Source organism: Acartia tonsa, chromosome 5 (assembly GCF_053477335.1).
Source record: "Acartia tonsa isolate MP-2025a chromosome 5, ASM5347733v1, whole genome shotgun sequence".
Classification (NCBI taxonomy): Eukaryota; Metazoa; Arthropoda; class Copepoda; order Calanoida; family Acartiidae; genus Acartia; species Acartia tonsa.
In genome coordinates, this window is record NC_137264.1 from 52140188 (window position 1) to 52162435 (window position 22248).

The 22248-nt window shown below is 34.8% G+C and overlaps 1 protein-coding gene across 3 annotated transcripts; it reads right to left on the reverse strand.

Annotated features, from left to right (window-relative positions):
* Positions 1–173: 173 nt before the first annotated feature.
* Positions 174–22128, reverse strand: LOC145319808 (uncharacterized). 3 transcript variants are annotated; one of them, XR_013880039.1, is made up of 29 exons: positions 21999–22128; positions 21550–21647; positions 20852–21054; positions 19301–19435; positions 18856–19091; positions 18422–18558; positions 17794–18201; positions 14793–15272; positions 14313–14551; positions 13881–13994; positions 13454–13573; positions 13143–13228; positions 12740–12875; positions 11750–12255; positions 11300–11592; positions 10084–10265; positions 8905–9069; positions 8240–8344; positions 7884–7964; positions 7327–7497; positions 6376–6439; positions 6071–6210; positions 5257–5600; positions 3816–5042; positions 2715–3160; positions 2471–2574; positions 2029–2157; positions 1018–1572; positions 174–494 (listed from the first exon to the last, which is right to left on the reverse strand). XR_013880039.1 is itself a non-coding variant. In XM_080162166.1 (28 exons), the coding sequence occupies exons 1-28, from the start codon at positions 22076–22078 to the stop codon at positions 1408–1410; spliced, it is 6594 nt and encodes a 2197-aa protein (XP_080018292.1). In that variant the 5' UTR covers positions 22079–22128; the 3' UTR covers positions 174–1407. The 3 variants fall into 3 exon arrangements, 2 of the variants coding, with proteins under 2 accessions (XP_080018292.1, XP_080018293.1); XM_080162166.1 differs by having other exon boundaries at positions 174–1572; XM_080162167.1 differs by lacking the exon at positions 8240–8344 and having other exon boundaries at positions 174–1572.
* Between the last annotated feature and the right edge of the window lie 120 nt (positions 22129–22248).

Consider the following 22248-nt stretch of genomic DNA (forward strand, 5'->3'; position numbering starts at 1 on the left):
ACAAGAACCCCGCAGGGATAGGGCCTGCATAGCCCTCCCCCCTCCCCGCAAGGTATCTAAATATGTTTTTTAAAGAATGCTGAAGGACGTGGGGTTCAATGATCAACATATAGGTTTGAAGGAAAGCACAAACTCGCCTTCTAATCAATCATATTTTAACAAACAAACATGAATTTGTCTAGCAGTATGAATTTATTACTTATTTCCACTATAAACATTAACATTAGCTGGGTTGTAATTACAAAATATTACAATTTTTAGTTTCAACTTAAATTTTGTGATTTTTATAACATTGATTGTATAATTATTTATATAAGGAAATTTTTTACATATTTTCTCATTAGTTTGAATTTAAAAGATAAAAAAGAATACTTGTTATGTTAAATATAATATACCTACATTATAGAAAAAAATACAAGGACAAAAACAAATAAAATTACATTTACTTTTTACAAATATTAAAACTGGAATTTCAAAGGGATTATTATTATGCACTAAAAAATAAAATAAAAAGTTAGAAGATTTTCTTTCTTATTAGGGTTAGGTTTTATTATTTGGAATGATACACGCTTTATTGAAACCATGCGGGAGCTTGAAAAATGCATTCTAAACAAGGCAGCTGCGTGCCCTGGAAGGGGAGTTGTTCTCGCTCGCCCCCCCCCCTTGAGCACGCTATTACATCAGGGAATTAAATTTTGCAACTTTTAATAATTGCGAAATAACTTGATGTTATGAAAATTACACTAATACACATCTAACACAAGATAAGGAGAGTAACAAAATATTAAGTACGTTATTTTGACAAGGAGTAAATAAAACAAAGATTCATAGCTATTAGAAGTTAGTGTTTCATATGAATTAATATAAACGAGGTATAATGAGACTTAAAATGAGTCCAATAAATAGATATTTACAGCTAGAAAAAAAGCAAAAATACTGCAAACGAGGTTTTAATTAAATAAATTGTAAATTCATAAATAGGACCTAGTAGAGTCTAACTTTCAAAACAGATCTAACCCTCTAAATAAATTGAACGTCACTGGAAAATATACGAATAAATGTTAACTAAACTTGCATAAGTTATTTTATTAATAATTAAATTGAGCTACAAAAATAACAAAAACAATTTAACTGAATAAGTATACTAACAAAAAAATACAATTTTTACAATTAAAAACTTAAGGTTATTCAATGCTGATACAATATTTATGTTTAAAAATACAAAGAAACCTTAAATAATAATTACTTAGATTGATAAATAGAATAACAAAAACAAATTTAAGATACTTGACTTGTAGAAAAAAACTGTAAAACAGAGAAGTGTTGTAAAATATACTCGGCAATACTAGCGCTACACCCCTAAAATGGAGATGTGTATACTTTACAAAACTCCCCCTCGGTTATAAATTAGAATAAAGAGCCGCCAGAGTTTTGTTGGGCGGGTTGTCCGGCGCCTGCAGACCTGCCAGCCTTGCCTCCACCCTGTTTCTTGTTCTGGTGGGCAAATTTCTTGATATAGCCGGATACAAGACGGTTGATCTTTGACGGATTTATCTCTCCACTCTTACAGATCTGCAAATAATAACAAAGTGTAAAGTAATGGGATGAGTATGTGTGACAGTTTTTTTGCGGCTATTTAGCGCAAAATCATAAAACATCCACTTCCTTTCCCCCTAAAAGTGAAATATGGGCAGACATTCAAATGTACGGGCGGTGGATGTTCGTAGTAGTATTCTAGATTCTATAAGCTAAGTTAATCGATTCTTAAACTGTAAGAGTCATTCTTCTATTTACACTGTAGCTAAAACTAGAACTAGTATGATATACAAAAAGTGTTAAATTGAATGGCTGAAAACTGTTTAAAAGCTACTCTTTTAGAGTTCCTAAGGCATAAAAAACTTCATATAAACAGCTCATTATCTATTCGAAGTAAAAAAAAATCAATTGGTTCAGTGGTTAGTGAAATCTAAACGGACAAACGTAAAGCTTTTATACTTTATATGACAGGATTAAGGAAGAATGCTTCACCTTAGGAACAGCTTTTCTGAGAATCTCCTTGTATTGGTCCTTGGTTATTTTCTTTCTGTTGAATGCTGGCTTCATCACAAGTTTAACCTCCTCTACAACTCTCTCTTGTCTCTGCACTTTCTTCAAAAACTGAAAAAGAGCAAGATTAGTTCTCATGAAACTTAGGCCTTTAAAAATGAAGCTAACTTACCCTTTAAATTCAGTTGTACATACCCAATAAAAAGAACGTATATTATGTTAAAATCTAACACATAAGTAATTTTTGTTTTCTTATTCTTGGGCTTAACAACTTTGGGGACTTTAATTCAATTTTGATTGGTTTGTTCACTAAGGTGTGTCCAAATGTTTCAATCAATAAATTATATGCAGTACAGAAGGGGTAATTTTGTGTTTCATCATTGGCCATTGTCTTATCCCTTTACATCCCTGAATAACAACTTACTTTTTCTTTAACTGTCATTTCAACAGCAGAGCTGGGCACATCATCAATAATTTTGAGACGGTCATCCACAACTTTTGTGCTCACAGTTTTCTTGGGCTTGGCAACTAGAAATAAAAATAAAATTTAGTTCCATAATATATGTCATAAAATACGTTTAAATCAGCTTTAATAATTGCTTATCTAAAAGACTGTTAGGTATCTCAAGTAAAACATGTGTAAAAGAAAAGTGTAACAATGATATTACCTTTACCGCTACGCTGAGTTTTTCCGTGTGCACCACGCGATCTCTTCGACTTTTGACCGCCGCTGCTTCTGTGCTGATGCTCATTTCCTCCGCCGCCAGAACCGCCGATAATCTTTGCCCACTGAGAACTCTCCCATGGCTTCTTACCATGCACCGCCGGCGATGATTTATTGTTGTTGGCAGTTGAAGCATTGAGGAATGAACCGCCGCCGGTTGACGGCGTACCCGCCTGACCAGGCGGCTCAAACATATCGGACAAGTCGCTGCCGGATCCGGGTGAAAACGGCGAGTCTAGATCCATGTCGACGGGTGAACCACCACCGCCGCCGGAATGTTGCTGGCGTTGTTTGGATGATGAAGGCGGCAAGGGTGGCTGTTGGGAGGGCGGTGGGATTTGTTGCAGCATCGCCGATACATTGGCAGGTAAAGTGTTATACAGCGGCTTTCTACAAAATAATATATTTGTAAAATAAACAATAAGTATGAATTGATTTGCTTAAAAAATATACAGGTGTGTATATTCTTCACAAGATTAATTTTTCCCCCCTACTGCAATTTTTTTCTTCCTCTTCTAGTTTTTTTTCCAATAGGAAGGGGAAAAAATGGAAAAATATTTTAAACAATTTATTTTTTCTATATTATCCAACACCCCCCCCCCCCCTTTCATATACTCTTCTATTTTTTTTACAAAGGGGGGAAAACTGAAAAAAAAAGTTTTCAGTTATCTTAATTTTTACATCCCCCCCCCAAAAAAAATATTTTTTTATTCCCCATACCCCCTTTAGCAGGGTCACCATGCAGAATATACAATATACATCCCTGAAAATATGTTAAATACTAAACCCAAATCCCATTGACACCTAATTAAATAAAGTATTAGCACGTCATTCTTACCTTTTAAACCTTTTTTTTTTATTTAATATTGCTGCTACTCAATAACAATAGTTCGTCGCTTGGTTAACGTTGTTTACAAACATATTACAATTTTATTATCAACATTAACTAATGTTTCTTGTAGATATTTGTCAGACGAAAACAAATATTTTTCTTGTATATTCTGTAATAATATTACATAAGAGAAATAAAAAGTATTTTAGTTACCTGGTATAGGGTTGTATCACAGGATTATCATCAAGATGTCCATTACCATTTAGACCTCCACCATTCAGGACAGAGGAGTCACTCAAGAACGGGGCCAATAGGTTATTCAATGTCTTAGCGGCATTGATGCTTGATTGTTGGCGAGATGACGGGCGATTATTGCCGTTTTGTGGCGGTGTAACCGGCGCCAGTGGCGTTTTTGGTGACATAGGAGGTGAATCGGTTGGTTCGAATGGATCATAGCCTTGTGGCTCATCAGGCGGCGTTTGAGGACCTTTGCCGCCAAGGGCAACGACCGGAGTCGGTTCAGGATCTGCCATAACGGCGGCAGCAGTACTGCTGCCAGTACTAGAATTCAATTGTGACATTGGCCGACGATCGTCCTCATGTTCTGTTTCTGGTTCGTTTGGTGGTGTTTTAGGTCCGCCAGAAACGCCGATTTCAGTTGGTCGGGAGTCGGCTCTAGGCGGCTCCTGTCCACCTTCTTCGCCCTCCGGTTCAGGCGTACGCGGCGCCAACATTTCCTCCTCATTTTCGCCCTCTGGGTCACTGGCTATGTCAACCAACTCTTTGGGCTGTTCAATAACCTTGTAGGGTCCCTCCTCATCTAAGATATCAATAATCACAGACGGCTTAATGTTAGCAGCTGCGGCAATCGCCTTCTCCTTCGCCGAGGTCTTGTCGGCGCCAAAGTTGACAGTAACCATAACCTTGTCGCCAGATGAGTACACAGACTTTTCTCCCACTTGATTTTCAAACAGTTTCCCATAATCTCTGCTACCATGATCAGACGCGGAGCGAGAGGAAAAATTTCGGCGACGTAGCGCGGTCCCGCTTGATCGTGATCTAGAAGATCGCGATCTGGACCGTGAATCGTCAGATCTGCGGTTACGTCCACGTGATTTGCGGCGACTTTTGTTTTCTCTGGAATTTCTACGCTTATCTTTGTCACGTTTTCCGCCGGATACTGATCTTTTTCTCTTTCCAAGGCCGCCTGACGATTTTCTAGGCGATGGTGAGCGGCCACGTTTGCGGTTGCCCCTCTCCGTAACTTCTGAACGTCTTTTCCTACTTCTAGATCTTGATCTAGAGGGGCTGCGCTGTTTCTTTTTCTTTCTGTCTTTTGATCTAGACCTGTTTCTTTTCTTTGATTTGTCTACAGCTAGTGACTGTTTTTTCTTTGAGTCTGGACGCTTTTTCTTATTTTTACTTTTCCTTTTTCGGGACCTTAAAAAAAAGAAATATCATACCTAATATTTAATTCCTTATAATTTTCAAATTTATCATTTCGAATTTGCTTTTTTAAGAGTTTATTTCTCTAAATTTCACATCACCAGTTGAAACTAACCGTACATCTTAACTTTGACGTACAAATCTTACCCATAGAAATGGTATATTTTCAATGTCATAATCTTTGTTTCAAATTAATAAAACTGGTTACCTTGATCTACTGGAGTCTGATGAATCGCTGCTGCCACTCGACGAACTGGATGAACTTGACGACAAACTCGGTGTCGACGACCTTTTCCTTTTCCGTCCCCTGGATCTAGACCTGGACTTTCTCTTGTTGTGTCGACCCTTCTTGGCCTCTTTATCACGACCAAACTTATCTTTGTCCTTATCTTTATATGTATCTAATTCATCATCGGATTTTCGATCATTTTTGCTGCGTTTTTTGGAGGATTTCTTGTTGCTGACACTCCCGTCCTTTTTGGCTTCCAGCACGCGGCGGACATTGTATCGTTCCATCTCTGGTTTCTTAGATTTGTCTTTCTTTGACTTATCCTAAAAAAAATAAGTTTAATATAAATATTGAGCACTGTTTTAACATTAAGTTCTAAGTAAAATAAATCAAACTTACTTAAAGAATGCTGATTTGATAGATTTTTGTATGGACTTGATTCTTTACTTAATTTACCCAAGCTTTAATATAAGATTCAATATAAACAGGACACATGCAAAATTAAATAGTCTTAAGTTAAGCCTGTGATTACCATCTTTTGATTGAATATTAATGATTTATATGCCAACTTAAGAAAACACCAGAGGTGAATTCTTAAAAAGACTTTTGCCCCACTAAAATCAGTTTGCCCCACTAAAATCAGTTTGCCTCACTAAAATTTTAGTGAGGCAAAATTATTCCCTTTAAATTTTTAGTTTTCCTCACTAATTTTAGTGGGGCAAACTGATTTTAGTGAGGCAAAAGTTTTTTTATGAATTCACCTCAGTTTTGTAATATTGGTAATTTTACTTACTTCATTTTCCTTATTGTCCTCTCTCTCTTCTCCCTCCTCCCTGTCATCATCCCTGTCCCCTCCCTCGTCCTCTGACTCCTGCGGGGCCTCGTCCTGTAGTGGTGTGCTACTACGGGCTCGGTAACTACGCCCCTTGAACACCTGCAATTTCATTTATTTTATTGTTTACATAGAAAATGACAGATTTTTATTTATCCTTCAATGACATGATATTTTTCTTTCATGATTTCAGCTATGTAACTTGGTTGAAGTCACAGAGAAAAGGGAAAAATAAATTATTAAACATAAAAATAAACAATAACATTCCTTGTTTTTATTTGGATCTTCTGTTTCCTTGTCCATTTCTGTTTCTTCTTCTCCGACAGGTTCCTGTAATATACAGTGTGTTTTTTTTATGAGAACTTTTTTGAAAGCAATTTTACCCTACTTATAGTTATCAGAATTTAATGATTAATGGCTTATTTTCTTCGTTTTTATAACCATTTATAGAACATCAAAAAATATTTAAGTTATTATTAAAAAAGTACAATAAAATCAAAAATTTAAAACTTAGGTGTCTTCTACCCTTTGCAAGAAAAAAATTGAATTTTCAGTAGTCCACTTTGGGGGGCCAGTACTCCCTCACTGGTTGAGATATGGCCTTCAAACTTTGATATGTTCTAGTACATGTCCCCAAAAGTATCTGTATCAAATTTTAATTCTTTATCTCAATTCTAAAGCGTTTTGCAGCCATTCTTGCAAAGGGTAGAAGATTTGAGCATGAGAAAATTGCGCTAAAACCATTTTTAGATGTTGACACCTAGGTTTTGAATTTTTTATTTTACTGTACTTTTTTAATAAAAACTGAAATATTTTTTTGATTGTCTATAAATGGTTATAAAAACCGAAGAAAATAAGCCATTATTCATTAAATTCTGATAACTATGAGTGGGGTAAAATTGCTTTCAAAAAAGTTCTCATAAAAAAAACACACTGTACATTTATATAGAGCGTGGGTAACTATTTTCTCTTAATGCTATTTTTTTTATACTGAATCAAAGAAAATAAACATGATACATTTTTAAAACATTTTCATGTTTATTTCCATAGAACCCCTGAAACATGAATTATTAGAGCCTTCTAGAATGTTACTAAATGTGCTTAAACGATACTAGCTACTTGTTTAACGAGATCATGACGATTGCTTAAATCAAAAGTAAAAAAAATGAAAAATCAAATATTTACATTAGTATCTGTAAAAGTAAAAAAAACCATACCTTTTCGCTTTCAGCAGTCAGTCCATCCTGACCACCTTCTTTCTCCTCTTCACCTCCTTCCTTCTGGATGGCAGCACCGTCAGCAGAAACAGCTGCATTGTTAGCCGCGGCAGCTTTATCTATTTCCCCGTCGTCCTCATGTTTAGAATCATCTTCGGAATGGTCAGAATCCTAAGGTTCATGGCATTGCAAAATTTTCATAGATTTTATGCTGAGAATTATTTTTTATAAAGGTAACTCCATCTATGAAATTATTATAATAGATTATAATGAAAAAGGTTTACAGCAAATCTATAATTAAACATTCCCAGTATGGCTTAGAAAACAATTAATATCCGCTGGATTAGAACCGATTTTCTGAAAACGTATGTACGGAATCTTATTATACACAATTTTTCACGAATAATAAAATCAAAATCATAAAATTAATACCAGTTTCCGCGCATTTGGCCTCTCGGGGCTAAGAAAACTGGTTTTAATTTTATAATTTTTATTTTAATATTCGTGTCTATAATACGATGCAATACACAACTATTCATTTCTTTTGCAATGATTGCCTTTGTATCTTCATCTTTGCCGCTGCCCTGCTTTTTCTTATCCTTGCTCAGCTTCTTTTCAAGTTTCTTTCTTAACTTTGCCTAAAATAAAATATTAAAAAATAACATAACAACTAGTATCATCGATATTTTCACCCCCCCCCCCCAACATATTTTTAAGTCATCCCCTACCCCCTTAGCCAGAGATCCAATGCAGAATTTTTATACATCCCTTAAAAACATAAAATCTTCCCCCTAAAATAAGTATAGAATATAAATATTTAAAGTTGTCATTTCGGATTAGGATGAGTTATGCATTGCAAAAATTAGATTTTTGAAGAAAGTTATTAAATGGGAAAATGATCGAAGTTATATACCTTTAATTTTTTCTTTCTTTTTCTCGCCTCCTCTCTAATTTCTCCCTCTTCAATCATTGCGTTTAAAGCTTCTAAAGTTTCACCGTCAGGAGATATTTCAATAACCTGCAATGTTTTCAGATTTACTTGGCAAAAGAAAGAGCTTATTTCTTAAAATATAATTCATGAATAAAAATTCTTAGTGTTTTAAAGTAGTTTCTTTAATAATAAATATTTTATATTACATTGTTTAAACAAGAACTATTCGGTGCATAAGTAGGTAGAGCAGTAATATCTAGTCAATACATATCGCGTTTAGAAAATGCTGCTTATAATCTTAATTACATAAATATTCTGACAAGTTCAACTAAAACCAGTGTTTCAGAGCCGTTTGATTTTGGTGCGGCTCCGGCCTAAAAATCAAGAAAACTCGACATATTTTTCCCCCACGTCTATTTTCGACTTTAGAAGGTTTTATAAGTTTAATTTTTGATAAAACTGGACTTGAAAAACTTAAAAAGGGCATTTGCACATGACAAAACTGAGTTACCAAATTATAATTTATAAAAAATCTCTTTATTTATCTAGTCCGGAGCCGTTTTTAACGAAAATTACGGCTTTGGCTCCAGCAAAATATGACGGCTCCCTGCTCCGAAACACTGACTAAAACTAACATAAAATCTGACCTGTCTTTCTAATTCTCTGACTTTTCTTTGCAATTCTTTCTTCTTTTTGTTCAACTTTTTCCTTTTTTCATAATTCTTAATCTCTCCCTCTTCCTCCTCACTAAGGGAGGTAAAATCCTCTTCAGGAGAAATAGCTTCAGGATTCAATCCTTCCAAGGTTGCTGCCTAAATAAGTATATCAAAGGGGTAGTTTCACGAAATGCATTTGAACTTAATTTAGTGAACCACATATTTTTTCCTAGTTAATGAGTTAAACTACATTTATATAGCATATATTTAAAATAAATTCAATTTTCTACCACGTAGTTTAAAAGGACGATTTTCAAGTCTTGATATTCTAAAAACTACGAGGTTGAAAATTGAAATTCTTTCAAATAAATGCCATATAAATGTAGTTTAACCATTTAACCAAGATTAAATATGCGGTTCACTAAATTAAGTTTAAATGCATTTCGTGAAACTATCCCTTTTAATTAAAGACATATAATCCTAATAAATAGTTATATGTTAGTCTTAGTGAAACTATAAATTAAATATATTTTTTTTAAACGTCCCTACATGACCAAAGGAGTCATAAATACAATAATACCCCCCCCCCCCCCACCTCCTTCTATTTAATATATTTTTCTTAAAAAATTAATATCTATAGGTAAGCAATTGAAGTTAAAAAGTTAAGATTTTTAATGAAACAGACATCAGAGAGAGAAAAAAGTCTGCATAATAGTATTATATCTAAACAAATTATGAAATTCACTTTTTTGTCATTTTAAAAATAAACAACAAAAATTAATAATGAAATACCTAATCTAAAAGTTGATAAACATTTTTTAAAGATTCTAAATGATAAATAAAAAAAATGCTGAAAAAGTTTGCTTGCGGCTTTAATATCTCACTCACACTCAGTCACAGGTTGATGAAAACATTAGAGCATCAATAACAAATATAAACCTGTGACCGGGAAAAAATCGCGCGGCAAATTCGCTCAACTATTTCTTAAATGTCGTCTTTGCTTCATAGAGGTACAAACATTAAATTAGGATAGAGGACGAGGTAATGAGAGCACCCATTTTTTAAAATAAAAATAGCAATGAAATCGAACAAAATAACTCAAGCCGTTTTGTAGATCTTGCTGGACAGAAAAACAAATAGCAGTTTTAATATTTAATATTAAAATCTTACCTTATTATAGCTGTCACTTGCGTCCGAATCTATGGGAGACATGGACGGATCTTTCATTCTAACCTCTCTCGTCTCACCACCCTCCTCCATATCCTTCTCGCTCACTTCGCTCAGCTCGACGTCGCTACCCTCGTTGTTTGCGTCCTTGTTAGCGGCGCTGGCCCCTGCCTTACCGGCTTTGCCTAAAAAAATGGCATCCTATTAAAATTCGTGGATTTTTCATTAAATTATTCGGAGATTTAAAAAAAGTTTTGGTAATAAAGAAAAGTAAACTATTAGAATATATGTAGAAAATCTTAAGACATATTCAGTAAAAGGAATGCTATAAAGACATCTATAAACAAAGCTCTGTTAGCAAATCTTACAATCGTTAAGGCTATTGAGCAGGATTGAAAATATGTTTAAAAATAGAATAAGTAGATATTTAGACGGATTTGCTTGAATTATAATATACTAGGCAGTTGTTGCACCTCTAGATATAGGCAATCTGTATTTAGAGATTGAAAAACAGCCTAAAACCACCCCAAAACTTCAACATACAAACAATTTAGCTTAAAACCTTCACTAAACCTATGTGAAGTTTTCCTGAAATATAGAAATAAATAGGCTCATAGCTGTTGAAATCTTAAGCTTTTTGTAACAGGGTTGGTAAAAACCCGTGTTTTTTTTTAAAAATAACCCAATTTTATTAATAAAATCCGGGTTTTTTTGGGTTTCATTGTTTTCTAAAAAATATTACCTAGGAATTTTAGATAAAAGGTTAAATCATTTTTATAAAGTAACAGGATGTTTGTCTGTACCATAGGATCTCGCTAACCGCTGAATCGGTATGGCTCTCCTGTACAGGGTAGCTTTTCATAAATCTGCCCCCCCCCCCAAGTTAAAAATCTTCAATAGACCCGTTAGAAGCTAATTGTAATTGAGAACCATATCGGTTCAGTGGTTAGGGAGTTATTTTGGTACATATAGACAAACATTCCGTTACTAATATATAAAAATAAGCAGGTAAAATAAAATATTTTTTATAATTTATATTATTTGTTTGAAAATAGTACTCCTTATGCGTCAAAATAGAGTTAACATTATCGACAAAAGGTATATTTTAAAAAAAACCACGGTTTTTTTTGAGTTAAAAAACCCAATAAAACCCAACTTGGGTTTTTTACTTGGTTATTTTTATGCCAACCCTGTTTTGTAATAGGAAAAGGATAATTACCTTTGAGTTTTAGCTTTCCTTTCCCCTTCCTCTTCTTCTCCTTCACCTTCTTAACAATCTTTTTCTTGGCTCCTTTTCCTTTCTTTCCTTTCTTATCCGCATCTGCCGCACTCTCATCCTTATGAGTTTCATTCTCACTCTCTTTAGCTTTGGCCTTCACTTTCTCCTTCTTATCTTTGGCTTTCACGGCTGACTTTCCGTCCTTGTCCTTCGAGACGGGACTCGAACTTTTGCCCCGGTGCCTGTCTTTGCTGTCCTTGCGACGTCGGCCCGACGGCGAACGGCTGTCAGATCTAAAAAAAATTGCTATTTTAGAATTATAATTAAATTTTGAAAAAAAAGGTATAATCGACAAATCTAAATCTATAATGTATTTCTCTTACAGAGCTAAAATGTTCACAAGGCCATACCTCTATACTCTTCCCAGAAAAATATTTTTAATTGTGTTACCTTGATTTCCTTCTAGCACCAACACTTGACCTCTTCTCATCCTTTTTCTTACCGCCACTCCTACTACGCCCACCTCTCCTACTATCCTCCCGACTTCTACTCCGACTGTCATTTCGAGCTCCCTCATTCCGCTTTTTCGCCTTCAACTCACGGACAACATCCTTAAGATCACGCTCGCTGCTCCGCCTGCGCCGCGATTCCCTGTCTCGTGAGCGTGACCGTCCACCGCGTCCTCCACGTGACCGGCTGCGGGAGCGCGAGCAAGAACGGCGGCCGCCGCCGCGTGACCGTGATCGACTCTTTGATTTTCGCTTTGACCTGCGCTCCTCGTCATGACTGTTTGACCGCTTTTTGTCATGCGATTTTTTCTTGGGTGACTTTTCAACGTCTTTATGTTTGTCGCCTTCAGATGAACGGCGTTTGTCTGTGTTTTTGGCTTGTTTGTCATTCTTTTTGTCGTCTTTAGGTGGCGTTTCGTCATCATCACTGATAACTAAGGGTTCAGTCTAAAAATAAAAAAATGTTCATAGGCTTTGCTAACACCTTTTTATCATAAGTTATTATTACTAGTTTATTATGAACATCTAGAAGGGGTCTCTGACTTAAAATAACCTAAAGCCTGTCATTGACCAAAGCTAAGCTTCCCGGAAAAATTGTTGAATGATTAGTAACCATTTTGAGACAGGGAGGAAGGACACATTGGGCTGTTTATTACATTAGTCCCCAAAATATCCTAACATTTTCTTATTCGTTAAATTAACAACTTTGGAGACTTATATTGTATTTTTATTGGCTGTTTCTTTTAAATTGAGTGTCCAAACGTTTCAACCACTAATTGAAATCTACAGAAGGGTTAATTATGTGTATCATCAATGGGGATGTACATCAATTTGTAGGCCATAATCTTATCCCTTTAGATCCCTGTATTTGAGATCAAACTAAACATATAGAAAGACAAACATAGACATAACTAAATACAAATTATCTTACCAAATCAGCCAATGGATTTGTGGTGGGTGGTTTATCTGCAGTATTTTCATTGTTGCTGGTGCCAGCATCGTCCTGTTGTCCTGCGGGTGTTTCTGTGCTTGGTCCACCAGTTTCCTCACTCTTCTCATTATCAGTGCTAAAAAAGCATTTTTTTTGCAACAACATAAAACCTTTCCAGTATGGCCTCGAAACCGCTGGATTAGAACCGGTTCTAAGCCATACTGAAAAATCGTGTATCATATCGTATTATATCCAGTTTTTACGAATATACCTAAATAATTATGCGTTATCCTTTTAGATTTTTTTTCAATTTTGAGAATTTTTGTCAAACCCCCCTTCCCCCCCGACTTAACTATGAAACCTGGCCTAGGTAGGCTAAGGGGATGATTCAAGCAATTTCTACCTGACAGGTTTCAAGGTGGTGGCTTCTTCTGCCTCATCCTCCCCGAATATATCCGCCAATAAAGCTTTCTTCTTACTCAAATTTTTCTAAAGGAAATAATTTTAAACATTATAAGCTATTTATATTAAAATGTATGTATAACTTTTTAAAAAGGAGGAAAAAAGAAGAATTTACTGTAATCAAGTGAAATTAAAAGCGTCCCTGCTGTACATATTTCAAAACTGCTTATATACAAAATGATATGTTATTGACTCTCAAATAAACATACTGACATGTCCTTATTATAATGTAACAAAAGCAAAACAAACTACCTGTACAGTAGAAGAACCTTGTAAAACAGTCTTGTTGTTAGTTTTTATTTGTAGTTTGATTTTATGGGGTGCACTTCCTTCGGGGAGAGGGATAGCGTCAATGGGTGAGGCTCCTCCATCCTTAAAAAAAATATGTGATATTCAGTCCATTTTTTTTGTGTGTGAAGGGCAGAGTTGAAGATTTTGATAAGTTTTTTTTATAAAATGCTATTAATAAATTTATTTAAAAATGTTATTAAAATCATTTTGAAAGATTTTTGGGAAAGTCAAACATTCGTTTATTTATTTTAGAATTAAAATAAATTAATTTAATTACTAAAGGATATGATAAACTCAAAAATACTGTGTAATATTATGTTGTTAGTAAATAGTAAACTTTAAGAAAAGAACAAATCATAGGTGAATAACCAAATTAGTTATTAGGTACCTTTTCTTGATCAGGTTGGGGTTCTGGGGGTAGAGGAACATCATCTATTACAAGACTCTGTCTGTCAGCCTCTATTTCTGGTCTGTCAGGCTCAATTTCTTCATCGTCATCAGACTGAAGGTAAGATGAGTTAAAGTTTGAGAAAAAATGGGCTGGGTATCTTTTTTGGAGTAGATGTATTTCGTTAAGATAAAAGGAATATTTGCTAAAATTCCTAGAACAGATGATTGAAAAGCTTATTTTAAAGTTTTATTTTGAATTTAAAAGTACAAATATACCCTAAAGATGAGTAGTAATAAAATATATTTTCATTTCTTAGACAAATTTCTATAATACCAAAAGGCATCTTAGAAACCGCTTGTAAAGGAAAAGTATGCTGAGAAGGGAAAAAAGTAAAAAATAAATTTTCAGGGAATTTTGTTTTTAACTTACCCCCGGATCAGCAGGATCATACAATTCATCTCCCTTCTCCTCCTCCTTCTGTTTTTCCTGCGACTTTCTAGCATTCTCTCCCCCATAATGTGAAGAGTCCATGTGGCCGCCAAAACCGCTGCCGGCCGCTCCGTCATTCTCGTCTAGACCCGCGTATAATGAAGTTGCAGCGGCTGAATTGGCTGAAGAACCGCCGAAGCTGTTGTTAGCTGATCCAAAGGCGCTACTGGCGTTAAACCCTGAAAAATGTTTGACTTATTGTATGTCATAAAAAAGTTTTTATTTTCCTTTCAAATAATTTACTATAGCTGTATTACTAGAAATCAGACTAAATTTATATTGTACCTAACAGTTTGTCAGTATGTCCAGTAAGACAACTGCTGGTCCGATTACTTGAAAATTTTATTTTTAGTCTAAAGCTATCTGCCCCACTCCCCCCCTCCCCAAAAAAAAGAAAATTAAAAACTATTGAAAACATACCTGCTCGATTAGAAAAATTTAGATTTATAGAAATGCCACGGCCCCCACTTCCAGTCTGACCGCCACCGCCAACCGGCCGACTGTTCACTGGTACAGCCGTTGTCGGCGGTAGTCTACCGCCATTAGCTGGTAACCGCCTTTGATCATTATTAGTTGGTAATCTATTGTTACTTCTGGGTGTATTATTTGTATTGTTAATTGAACTATTAGACAAAGGTCTGGAGTTTATTCTGTTATTATCATTAGTTCTCATAATTTCACTATTGGTTGTGTTACACACATTCTCATTCTCATCCTTTTTAGACTTGTCCACCACAGGTTTCAGAATAGAACTGGTAGACAGGATAGATCCTAGCAGGTCTGCAGGTCCGCTGGCCACCTGACCACTAGAAACCTGGATGCCATGCTTGGCCCTGCGCCGTCTGGCAGCCTGGATACGCTCTAGGGCCACGCTATGAGGCAAGGCCTGAACTCCAACACCTAAAATATAAATAAGCATATTTAGATTGAATAGCTATTGATAATGCATCTGAAAAAAATACATTATATACTTAGTTGATATGGTAATATTTCATTGGAGTCAGGGACAAGGGAAGGCTATTCTGGCAAACAATGCTTTAGAGCTGATTTCATAGATTTCCAGTTAAAACTAGATGATGAGATTATGCAACTTTTGGCAGAATTTGATAAGAATCTCAAGCATTATTTTATTAGTTTTTGCTCACTTTACTACAAGCCATGCAAAAATGATAGTCAGAGATTAGTTCCATGTTCAGTTTTGAGATGAACGAGTTGAATAATGCTTTTTACTTATTTTATATATTTTATCTAAATCATAGACTACTCGTAAATTATATGTTTAATAGTGAATAAAATTTATTGAAAATCCCAAAGAGTGGATAGCTGTAATATTTTCAAAAATATTTAAGATTGTTTAGATATTTATCTCAACTAAAAATTTTACATAAAAAAAGTTTTTACGACACCTATCAATAAAATTCTGAACTACATAACTATTCTTTTCCAAATCCTAAATTTTATAATATATGTTGTGGTTTAATTTGGTATTTCTTGACAACTTCTTGCCTCTAATTGTGAAACAAGTTGGAGGGAAGTGGCGAAATGGGTAATGTAAATTAGAAGCTTCCCTGAAATCATGATTTATTATGTACTGCAATACTAAATACAACTAATCTTCTCCGAATATTAACATTTACATACTTTTAACAGAATTTAAAATATGGGGAATTTCCCCCATAGTGCCTTGTAGAGCACAGAATCCCCACTTTCCCGACAATTAATTTAAAACAAATTGTAAACGACCAAAGGAGAGGGAGTCTTGGTATAGCATTAAAGAAACCAAAAGATATAATTCAAATAAGGAGGGGGATCAGTGCTTGATAGACAACTTTGTGGTAAGGCACCAATATATGTTTTTTATGATTATTTTAAATTAAGTTGATCGTCAAATAGAATTTAGTTCTTTATGTTTCTAGGTCATTTATTTTTTAAAAGCGAAGCTTTTCTATAATTAGGGTCGGTCCGTGAGTCCGTCCGTACGTCCATCCGTTACAGTTAGCTTTTCTCGTTAATCTAAAAAGGTTAGGATTGTCCTTTCGATTTCTAACTTTATATGCTAATTCCTATAGCAGTTAGGTACAAATTCGAAAGCGCAGCAACTCTATAATCATTACTAGAAAGTCCGTACGTCTATTTAAAAGAAGCTTTTCTATAATTAGGGTCGGTCCGTAAGTCCGTCCATACGTCCATCTGTTACAGTTAGCTTTTTTCGTTAATCTAAAAAAGTTAGGATTGTCCTTTCGATTTTAAACTTCACATGCTAATTCCTATAGCAGTTAGGTACAAAATGATAAGCGCAGCAACTCTATAATTATTACTAGAAAGTCTGTACGTCTATTTAAAACAAGCTGATTTTTTACTTTTTTTACAACAAATTTTTATATATTCAAATTATCCTAGTCATCTGATTTTTTAATACTGATTCCTATTACAACGAGGTATAGTGTTATAAGCGAAGCTTCTCTATAACTAGTCTTAAAAACGTTAGTATGTCCTTAAACAGTAACATGTATTTAATAAGTTTTGCAACAAATTTACTTACAATTTTGCATAGACATATGTTCAGTTTATTCAGTTCTGTCACTCTATGAGTGTTAATGTTCGATTTCCTTCCAATTAAGAGCTTCGCTTTTATAGATGTTGTCATCCTTGTTTTAATAAGTAATGAGCAAAGGATTTTATTTTTGAGCTTTAAAGTAAGATGTTTTTGAGTTATTGAATCAATTTGAAACTTTTACTTTAACTTGCTCTAAAGGGTTAATTAGGAAGTGTTTGAAAATGAGCCGAAGTAAAAATTTGTCAAAATATTTTGTTTTTCGTCTTTAAACAGTTACAAATTTTATGGGTAGGAAAAATATTTAAAGATTTTATTTTTAGGAAGTATTTAAAAATGTTTTTTAATCTCCCTACTGTGTTATTTTTTTTAAATCGGTCTGCTAATAACATAAATAATCAGGGTTCGGCAGCCGCGCCTCAGCCTCACTTTTAAACCTGCTTGTGAGCAGAAAAAAAAATTTCAGAAAGAAGGATTGTCTGCTAAAGAGCAGTTTTATACATCCAGCTGAATATTATAGTAATAAAATGACGATATCACTGAGGCTTACACGCGGCTTACGTGCGGCTGCCGATCCCTGTTAATAATCTACAAACTTTTGATGAGGTTTAGTGAATTTAGATTAGCGAATTTATACTCAGACATAATTACTACAAGCCCCTTTTAATAATAGTTGAATCATCGATAATATTACACACTCATAAAGGTTTCGTGATTAGATTGAATGATTTTAATAGACTTTTTGGTCAGAGAAACCTTCCCTTGTCCCTGCATTGGAGTGCTTTAACTCTGCGACTTCATAAAGCGTGGACAAAAAGGGATTGTGATTAAACTACTAAAATGATAGGTAGAAGGTAGATTTTTTACCTGAAGAAAAATTAGGCATCGCGGGTTCCTCATTCTCGTCGTCAGAAAAATAATCAAACGCGTACGGATTTCCGAACAGGCTCAGACCACCCTGACCGCTGGCTGCTTCGCGTACGCGCTGCGACCAGTGTGGCTCAGGTTCAGGTAAGCCAAGCGCCTGGCGGACCGATTCCATGACCGCGATATCTTGGCGCCGTTGCCGGTAGCTTACGCCACTGCCGTTACGTGTTCCACTACAACGTTTGCGTGTTGTTTTACGCTTTCGGCGGGTTTTACGCCGCTTTTTGGTTGGTGTTGTTTTGCTGGTACTTGTTTTTGAGGTGGTTGTCCTTTTTCTGGTGGTTTTTCGTTTGGTTTTGGTGGTTCGTCGCTTTTTTGTCTTGCGTTTGACTACTCCAGATCTTCGACCTTAAAGAATAATAATTCTAAATTTAGCTGCAAGCATTTAAGATCATTGTAAAATCTATACTTACACCAGTCCTTACTAACAACAAAATAGGGCAATACGAGTTATCTCAACGACGTTTGCTTTTACATATTGTATAATTTAATTGTACTCCTTAATAGATAAGTCAATAAAACTCCTCTGACAATTCTAATGACTAAGAAAATAAAATTAAAAGCGTACCAATTCTATACTCCAACTCTATTCTTGCGTGTTCCACAGCTGTTCTAATCCTTTCGAGTTGTGACGTTCTTGGTATAACACCACGCCTTCCTCGTCGTACACCGGCGGTTCGTCTTCTTGCTGGCGTGCGCCGAGTCCTTCAAAAATAATTTGTTTTAAAAAAGTAGTTACAAATACAATTTAAATGCCTGTTATTTTTAATACTTACATAACATAAATTACATAAGTCAGTATGAATAAAATAATTTTTTTTAACCATGATATAGATGCTATTCTTCAATTTAAAGGCCTTCGATTAATAAAAATAAATAATACAACAACCCGCTCCATATTTAAAATCGCAAATTTGTCCCCTTAGAATATTATCTATCTATCTTTCATTTTCCTATTCAATTTCCCTGATTAATATAATATCATAGATTCATGGTAAATACCTGTTAGTACCAGGCAACGCTGGAAATGGTCTATTTTCCTCTTCAGTGGGCTGCCTCTCCCCGACGCCTACGCCGGAGCAGACGGGGCAGTACCACGCCCCCTGCGGCACTTCACGGAGGGGCGGGTTCAGGCAGGTGGTGTGGTAGCCCAGGTCACAGCCGTCACACAGCATCAGCAGGTGCTCGTTCGTGCCTAGTTGACAGTGTTCACAGAAGATATCCGGAAGTTCCTCCTCCTAAAAAGATTTAATAATAACTACAAAATTCTCATCTTTACTTACCTATCTATGATATGCCTAATTAATAATAAAAATACTAGATAGGTACATATAAATACGATAATTCATAATATGCCAAAAAACAGCATCTTTCATTTAAATCAAGAACTGGGGAATAGATCCTTATTATAGAGTAGCTGTGCTACTAATATCTAATTGTTCAATACCTCTGGAATATCAGGTTCTTGCGCCTTGCCGCGTTTCAGTTTAACAGATTCTGTGCCAGTTTCAATTTCCCCGCCGTTTTCGCGGATCGCTATGCTAGAAAACTCTACTCTGTCAATGGGACAGGATGGTGTCACCTAAAAAATATATACAAAGTAGTAGGTAAACTTGGAACAGAAAAAGAAAAGAAAAAAAATTCCCTGAAAAAGTATGTCTGTCTGGCTTAAAAAGAACTTTAAATAACAACCGACCAAATCTCTTAATGAAACTGTTAATTCTTATTGCTTAGGGTAAAGCGGGGCGAACTCGGTGTTTTTTTCGTTTTTTTGAACCTGCAAATCGTAAAAATTATTTTTTTAAAATGGGACCAAGACCAGTAGAAAGATCTCGGAAAAGTCGATCAGGTCCTAAAAGGACGTAAACCTAGGACTTTGGGAAGTTTGTCAAAATTGATCTCTAAAACGGCACCGACTTCGCCCCGCCTTGAGGCGAAGTCGGTAGGGCATTTTCAAGCTTCGAAAAATCGATGACGTATTGATTTTATTACAGCATGCCCAAAAGGTAAAAGTTGCTAAATGTAAAAAAGAGTATGCACAAAAAATTTTATTAAGATAGGTCAATTTTTTCTACCAAAAAATAATTTTTCCTAAGTACGCGAAATTTGACTTTTTTTCGAAAATTTTTTTGATAAAAAACATAAAAATACTACTAGAAAAAATAACTTTTTATGACTTTAAAGGCCTGATCCTTAAAATTCAGGCAATTTTGAATAGATTTGGCCAAAAAAAAAATTAGTTCTATTAGCAAAATTTCCTAAAAAAATCAAGTTGAAAAAAAGAGAAAAGTTTGGCAAAATCTGTGGTCGATTTTCCAGCTTCAAAAAACCTATGACATATTGATTTAATTACAGCATGCCCTAAAGGTTAAAGTTGCTAAATGTAATAAAGAGCATTCACAAAAAAAATTATGAAGATCGGACAATTTTTTCTACAAAAAAAAAAAAAATTTTTTTTAAGTACGAGAAATTTGACTTTTTTCTCTCGAAAATTTCACTTTTTTATATAAAATTGAAAAAGTTAGTATAAAAAGTGAAAAAACCGAATTCGCCCCGCTTCACTTTTAGTCGATTTAAGAAAAAACTATACAAGCTTTTTTAAAGTTTTAAACGGAAATGGATAGCCTATTAGATTCTTAATAAGTCCCCTGAAGACGTCTAAGCTCTAGCTCTTACCAGTTTTTGTCCAACTTACCGTTTTTCCGACCGAAGCAAAAAAATCGAAAAAAAAAATTTTTGTCGTCCGACTTTAAGACCCAATAAGTACCCTAAAAATTCATCTCACAAAAATTTTGTCAGTCGATTAGAACATGGAGAAAAATGTCATTTAATGAAGGTGGTAAAAAAAATACCGACTTCACCTCAAAACCGAGATCGCCCCGCTTTACCCTATGTTTAGATATTGGTCGGGTTAAACATTGATCAAATACAGTGAAAAAAGTAGTGTAACAGAAAAGTATTAATGAATCAACAATCCAAGTAAGTGAATAAGGCTCACCTTAGCCCACTCTCTGATACAAGTCAAGCAGAAAATATGTTGACAAGGTTCGGGACGACCAAGGTTTTGTGACCGCAATTTCAGCAGACAAATCGGGCAGGTTTCAGCACCCTCATCCCCTGAGCTGCTGCCACTTTCGTCGGCGACAGTTGAAGCCTGCAGATGGTTTGGGCTGCTAGTTTTGCTACTGCTTGGTACTCCTTCTAAATAAAATCATAATTACAGACCTTTACCTATAACATTTATAGTTTCTACGGTTCTATTAATATTGAGAATGATATAAAACTAAATGTTTATGAATTTTTAAAAATCGACACGCACAATTCCTGTATCATTGCTTAGTTAAATTCTTAAATCATTTAAACGTACAAAAGTGTCCAGTTCCTTATCCTTTTTTTGCATCTTTTCAATAAAGTATACTTAAATTATCAATACACAAATTCTTCGCCTTTAGGGATTTGTATTGGTGGAAAGAAGGTGGGGGGGGGGGGGGGGGTGATGGTTAGAACGTAAAAAACAGCATAAAACCTCAAGACAATTATATAGCTTCTATGAAGATTCGAATCCCAATCGATCAAGCAATTTTTCATATTTTAAGCCTAAAAAAAGACACAATACTACTTTTTATTATCGGTTGAAAGGGTTTGAAGGGTCAACAGAATAAAAGGATGCACATATAAAACGAAAAAAAAAAGAACCTTTATCTTCATTTTCTTCTTGTTCCTCTTCTCCACTGCTACTTTGTCCAGGCCCTTCCTCATCAGAAAATTCTGATCCAGATTCCTCACTTTCAGAACCTGCAGTCATTACTTAAATAATAAATCAATTCTTCACAATTTTTTTTTGTATTAAAAGTAAATCAATCTCAATCTGTTTCAATAAGTGTATCCAATTATATAAGTAGTAAGCTTTTTTGTCTGTCGCGAAGAAACTTAGTAACCGCTGAACCGATATGGTTCCCCTTAACAGTAAAGATTCCTATAGGCCCAGGGAAGGTTTTTAGCTACTTTGTTAGAAAATTTTTCTTCCCCCTTGCAAGAAAAATATCCCACAAAAAAACGAAAGGCTTTAAAAATATGTGAAAAATAACTTTTACTAAATAGTATTTGAACGCCAACTTCAAATATAAATATTATTTAAGTATTTTCCTGAACCAGTTTCAGATCCTTCTTCCGAGAGATCGTCCTCCGAATTTCCGGCGTCCATTGCCGCGAAATCCTCGCTCATTTTTTGTCCTTGTTATATTTGCATGAACAAAAATCTTGAAAAAGAGTGGACATAATATTATTAATAATAATAATTTAAATAATAAAACTTTTCGGTGGCGCATTTGTTTGCATTTTAAATTATACTTCCGAACATTAAAGGAGCACTAAATGATATTTTGTGAATTTTTT